This window comes from Entamoeba dispar, genomic scaffold (assembly GCF_000209125.1).
Source record: "Entamoeba dispar SAW760 scf_1105229463755 genomic scaffold, whole genome shotgun sequence".
Lineage (NCBI taxonomy): Eukaryota > Evosea > Mastigamoebida > Endamoebidae > Entamoeba > Entamoeba dispar.
In genome coordinates this window covers 4,370-10,433 of record NW_001855851.1, presented here as the reverse complement: position 1 = coordinate 10,433, position 6,064 = coordinate 4,370, and the positions used below count along the sequence as shown (strand labels likewise).

Here is a 6,064-nt window from a genome sequence, read left to right as displayed (position 1 = left end):
CAGTATTTTATATGTCTTTCATATTTGATGTACATATCTTATCCATTATTTCCAATACAATTTTAAAAAGAATAAAGCATGATAAGAATACATAAATTGATAATGATAATAAATGTAAATAAAATTAATAAATTAACAACGTAATAGAATAAAACAATGAAAACAACAATCAAATCATACAATAATAAATGTTATAATATCATTTATTTGAATGTTGTTTCTTGAAAAATAAAAAAATAAAAAAATAAAAAATAAAATGATGATTATCTTAAAAATATTTTAAGTTCAAAACTAAAATAAAAGGAAGAACTAATAAACAATAATAATCATTCAAGAATGAAATTAGGATATAATGAAATAATGATAGAATCAAAATATTTTAATAACATTGACGATTTTATTAATTTAGAAATAGGAATTAAAAGATTTAGAGGAAATATGGAACGATTTCATTTTAATCCAATTCCATTAAATGAATATTCAAGAAGATTATTTGCTAATATTGAAACACTTCATATTTATAATAAAGAAGATGAAATATTTAAAGATGGAAAAATATTTAAACAAGTAATATGGTATTTAGTAAATTATTCAATATATTTTAAAGAAAAAGAACAAGGAAATATTTATAAAAATATAGAGTATACAAAATATGATAGAAATAAATATGGAAATACAATACCATCAGAAGTTAAATCACTTGGATATAAATGTTTTAAAGAATGTTCATCATTACAATCAATTAATATACCATCATCAATTAATGAATTAGGATATGAGTGTTTTGATAGACGTTGGTCATTAACATCAATTAATATAGAAAATCTACAATTTATTAGTAAAGAAAGAATATTTATGAATGAACCACTGTTAGTTAGTATTAAAATACCAAAAACTCTACAAATAATCAATGGAAAGAATATTGAAAAGAAAGACATTAATGAATTTATCATTCCATCTTCAATTACTAAATTAGGAGATGATTTTTTAAAGGATGTACATCATTAAAATCTATTACTATACCATCATCAATTAGTGAAATACCAAATGGATGTTTTGAAGGATGTTATTCATTAACATCAATTATTATACTAACATCAATTACATCATTTGGAGATGGATGTTTTTATGGATGTTGATGTGAAGAAGAATTAAAAAAGAATGATGCAATACCAGAATGTTGCTTTGATAAATGGTTTTTTAGAAGAAATAAAGAAATAAGATAATTGAATTGATTAAGAATAAACAGTATTTTAATTATTATTTTAAGTGATATTAAATACATAATAAACAATTCATTTGATAATAAAATATTCAATGAAATAATCAATTGAATGAAATGTAATAATTTCATCATTTATTATTATATTATGTTGATTTATTTCTATTTCTTTTATTTATTATTATATTATTTATTTCATTAATTTGTTTGAATATAATTAATTTATATCAATTATATTTGATGATGAATATTAATGATAAGTAATTGATAATTATACAACCAATCAATCATTTCATAATATGAATAAGTAATAAATATTAATTCATCATTATTGTATAATAATTATTATGTTAATTCAAAATGATAATTTAGAAGATTAACATAGTAAGTTGAATGATGATATTACTTCAAATATCATTCATAATATATCATTTCATGTATTTTCATTATGATAATATCATTTTGATTGTGTATTCTAATTAAAATACTTTTTAATGAATCACAACATTTGTTTGTATTTTATATTTTAATATCATTCATGAACTTCTTAATCTAATGTAGTTGTATATCTTTTAATTTCATAATGTTCTCAATTAACTATTTATCAAATAATTGTAAAATTGAAATGAATGAAGTAACAAAAGTCGATAATTAACATTATACATTTCAACTAATTTATTTCATCTGTATTTAAATTATTCATTCGCATTTATACTTCAATATAATTGAATAACAAATAAAAATAAACAATACAATAATTGATGATATGAAAATGAAAGAAGAAGAATAGATGAAATTAACACATTTGTATCTACAAAGAAATAATAATGATTTAGTTAATTTAATCAATCTTGAAATATGAAATTGATGAATAAAAATGAAAACAAACAATATTTTCACAATGATAATTGAATAACAATAAACAAATAGTTTGATGAAGTATATAATATCAGATTTTATTTGTTTGATAATGAAAATGAAGAGAATGATTCGAAATAGTGAATAAATAAGATGAATAATAAAATGATACAGATTATTAAATAAACAATATTAATATTCTTTTATAAATACAATGTTAAATTTATTGAAATCAATAATATAAACATGTATAAATGAACTCATTAATTAACACATAAATAAATGATAATAAATGAAGAAAATGATAATGAAAATATTAATAAGAAATGACCATTATGATTTGTTTAAGAATTTAACAAAATGAAAAAATAAAGAAACAATAAGAGTAAAATGATATAGAATAATAATATAAATAATAACATATTTAACACATCTTTATATTCACATATTCATTCATGTATCATTCTTATCATGAACCGAATGTTATTAAATTATATGTGATTGTCATTATCTTTCAATTTTATATTTAATTCATCTTTTCATCTATTTTAAATTGAAATCAAAGAAATTAAATTAATGAAGAATGAGGAAATATTGAATGATTAATATGATAAAAACACTTTATTTCAAAACAGATAATTTAATAAACATGAAAATGGAATAAAATAAAAGAATAATAATAATAAAGAAAATAACAAAGAAAGATAAAGAATGAGAATAAAGAATAAAAAGAAATAACAAGTTCAACACAGCAACATCTTTACATTAATAAACAAAATAAATGAGAATAACAAAATAAAGATAAACAACAACAAGAAAGATAAAATATAATAATATTATTTTCATCTTCTTCTATTTCCAAATTTCACTTTTTTATTTCATATCATTCTTTCACTTCATACCTTCTCTTATTTACTTTTTTGTTGCCGTTTAAAGCAATAAGGACGGTATTAAAATGTGTGAGGATATTTTCATTGATTGTAGTTGCACAAAGAGAAAGAAATAGAGTGAGAAATTTATATTTTAAGACATTATTAAGACAAGATGGACATGGTATGATTACAAAGAATCAAGAGAATTAACAATAAGAATAGCAACAGATATTAAAAACTTACAAGATGGAAATGGTCCAAAATTTGGAATGATTTTTCAAATATTCTCAATAGCTATTACAGGTTATATTCCTGAATTTATTAAATCATGTGATCTAACACTTGTACTGATAGTAGCAGTTCCATTATCATATTTCTTTCAGAGATTTCAAATGGTTTGAATGAAATATGAAACAAAAACATTAAGTGTGTTTGAACTATTTGGTAGTATTCTAGAAGAAATAATAAGAAATAATAAGAAATAAAAGAATAATTCAATTATTAAAACAAGAACATAAATTTAATGAAGAAAAAAAATAAAAGAAAATGAACATTTTAATAAAATCAAAGGATAATGTTTTGGAATAGGATTTGGTTTTAGTATGTTTTATTTTTTGTTCATACTCACTTGGAATTTTGTATAGTAATGTGGTAATTAGAAGAAAATGAGGAAGTAAATGAGTAATTACTGTTAATGTTTTAAGAGTATTCTTTTTACTGTGAACTGAACCTCAAACATTAGCTATGGTTACAACACCTAAATTTATTATTTTTAGTACAAGTATCAGCTTATAAAATATTTACAACAATTGGTAGAATACAGATATGATTGTCAATCTACAGTTGGTGAATGTTTTAATAGATGTAATGTGAATATTAAATTTAAAGATGTTCAATTTGTTTATCTAACAAGATAGTTTCATTAAATATTAAAAGGCTTAATCTTAAAATTAAGAAAGGAGAATAATTGCAATAGTTAGGGCATCAGAATATTGGAAATCAACTAGTATTCAATTAATTTAAAGAAGTCATGACCCAATTAGAGGAAAAGTAATAATAGATGTAAAAGATATAAAAGAATTAAATATTAAATGGTTAAAAAATCAAATAGGAATAGTTGAATAAGAACCAATATTATTTGCTGAAAGTATTATTGATAATATTAAAAGAGGTATTCATAAAGGTATTGAATTAAGTAATGAAGAAATTTATACTACTTCTAAAATTGTAAATACATATGATTTCGTTTTAGTAATACCAGAATGATATAACATAATGTTAGGTGATAGAGGAAGTCAATTATCAGGAGGACAGAAACAAAGAATTGATATTGCACGTACATTAATTAGAAATCTAAAAATATTATTACTTGATAAAGCTACATCAGTACTTGATTCAGAAAATGAAAAGATTGTACAAGAAGCAATTGACAAAGCGTCAAAATGAAGAACAACAAATGCTATTAATTATTTAAAATGCAGATCAAATATGTGTTATTATAAAAGGAAATATTATAGAACAATGAACACAACAAGAATTAATAGAATTGAAAGAATTTTATTATACACTTTCTATACAACAATTTAGAATAGTGAATTAATTCAAATAAGTAATAATTAATTAGTGACTCATTTTATTTTAATGTAAAAATATTTCTTTATCTTTTAAAAATATTGTAAATATAATAATTATATAAAGGTATTAGTTTAAATAATAATATTTTATATTTTGAATATTAATTTCATTAAACATTATTTTAATGTTGAAAGAACTAATTAAAACAAATATACTTATTGTTATATTAATCTACTTATAATTTGACATTAATTCAATATTAAAATATGATAATATACATTTATAACTAATAAATATTTTATAATAATATATTAATGATAATAAAAGTAATAAACATAACAATAGTATTTTAATATAAATTATTATTATTAAAAAGTACTTTTTGTTGTTCAATAACTTTTATTGAATAATCATTACTAAATAGAATTTAATACAATACAATGACTAGAAAATAATATTAAACATAATAGAATAAGAAAATAATAAGAAGATAATAAGATAGTAAAATATTGATATAATAATTTAATCCATTATTTTAATTTGGTTTAAAATGAATTGGTAATAATAAATAAAGTGTAAATGATTATAAACAAACCATACTCATTTAGTTTAATTATTATTACAAATCATTAATTACGTAATCAATGTATTAATTATAAAATATTTATATCTTATTAATCAATTGATAATTAAATTTATTAATACTGATTTATTTACGTAATTGATGTATTTATTTAATGTTAATTTATTATCTCTAATATTTAAATAACTTGTAATTACTAATCTCTACTATAAAAGAATAATAATAACTAAATAATATTTATAACTAATTTAGAATAAAACTAATATTCATACAATAATCAATCATATAATTTATAATTAAATGAATAAATAAATTTAAATTAAATAAATATTCAACCATTGATAACTGAATGATATAAATTGTTCAAATAATTTTAAATTAAATTTAAAATAAGTAATTTGTATTTTGGTTATTTAGTTCAATAAATATGTGTTTTTTGTATTATGTTCATTATTAGATTTTAATATTAAACTTTCATTAATATTTCTTTGTTTCTTTTTTTAAAATTCATCACCAATTTTTATTTTAACCATTTTCACTTCTATTGAAACATTCTTTATCAATAAAAATATTATTTTTATTATAAACTTTTATTGGTATGACAAATGGGTTTAATGTAATGGTTGTATGTTGTTTATGTGAATATTAAATTAAATAAATAAAATTACTTGAGTAACTAAATTATTTATTATTCTTTAATAAACTAGTTTGGTTTAACTTTTTCATGTAAAACTACTTACTATACAATTTTGAGTAATTAAGAAATAGTCATTATCCATTTATTCTCTTTCATATCTATTTCTGATTATTACTAACATAGTAACATAAATCAAATAATATAAGTTGGATTTTTATTAATTATGTTTTATTTTTGTTTATTTAAAGAAAGGAATTTGAATAGAAATAAATTAGAAATATAGAAAAGAGAAATAATCAAATTATGTTTGTTTTAAA

General features: G+C 18.9%; 2 protein-coding genes across 2 annotated transcripts, besides 20 other annotated features; both read left to right on the top strand.

The window, feature by feature from the left end:
• Window positions 1–64: 64 nt before the first annotated feature.
• Window positions 65–189: a microsatellite.
• A 35-nt stretch (window positions 190–224) lies between these two features.
• Window positions 225–375: a microsatellite.
• Window positions 337–1,008, top strand: EDI_146410 (uncharacterized protein; the record flags this gene model as incomplete). Its single annotated transcript, XM_001741415.1, has 1 exon — window positions 337–1,008. The coding sequence occupies one exon, from the start codon at window positions 337–339 to the stop codon at window positions 1,006–1,008; it is 672 nt and encodes a 223-aa protein (XP_001741467.1).
• Window positions 1,009–1,249: 241 nt separating this feature from the next.
• Window positions 1,250–1,315: a sequence feature (AT_rich).
• A 32-nt stretch (window positions 1,316–1,347) lies between these two features.
• Window positions 1,348–1,446: a microsatellite.
• Window positions 1,393–1,550: a microsatellite.
• A 665-nt stretch (window positions 1,551–2,215) lies between these two features.
• Window positions 2,216–2,403: a microsatellite.
• Window positions 2,361–2,501: a microsatellite.
• Window positions 2,502–2,722: 221 nt separating this feature from the next.
• Window positions 2,723–2,815: a microsatellite.
• Window positions 2,816–2,847: 32 nt separating this feature from the next.
• Window positions 2,848–2,916: a microsatellite.
• Window positions 2,917–3,035: 119 nt separating this feature from the next.
• EDI_146400 (uncharacterized protein) lies at window positions 3,036–3,970 on the top strand (the record flags this gene model as incomplete). Its single annotated transcript, XM_001741414.1, has 6 exons — window positions 3,036–3,060; window positions 3,181–3,347; window positions 3,496–3,528; window positions 3,554–3,595; window positions 3,729–3,851; window positions 3,929–3,970. The coding sequence occupies 6 exons, from the start codon at window positions 3,036–3,038 to the stop codon at window positions 3,968–3,970; spliced, it is 432 nt and encodes a 143-aa protein (XP_001741466.1).
• Window positions 3,410–3,521: a microsatellite.
• Window positions 3,971–4,582: 612 nt separating the features above from the next.
• Window positions 4,583–4,713: a sequence feature (AT_rich).
• A 69-nt stretch (window positions 4,714–4,782) lies between these two features.
• Window positions 4,783–4,874: a microsatellite.
• Window positions 4,875–4,902: a sequence feature (AT_rich).
• A 44-nt stretch (window positions 4,903–4,946) lies between these two features.
• Window positions 4,947–5,047: a microsatellite.
• Window positions 5,048–5,136: 89 nt separating this feature from the next.
• Window positions 5,137–5,278: a microsatellite.
• Window positions 5,279–5,318: 40 nt separating this feature from the next.
• Window positions 5,319–5,440: a microsatellite.
• A 35-nt stretch (window positions 5,441–5,475) lies between these two features.
• Window positions 5,476–5,503: a sequence feature (AT_rich).
• Window positions 5,504–5,671: 168 nt separating this feature from the next.
• Window positions 5,672–5,705: a sequence feature (AT_rich).
• Window positions 5,706–5,751: 46 nt separating this feature from the next.
• Window positions 5,752–5,813: a sequence feature (AT_rich).
• Window positions 5,814–5,957: 144 nt separating this feature from the next.
• Window positions 5,958–5,994: a sequence feature (AT_rich).
• Window positions 5,995–6,064: the final 70 nt, after the last annotated feature.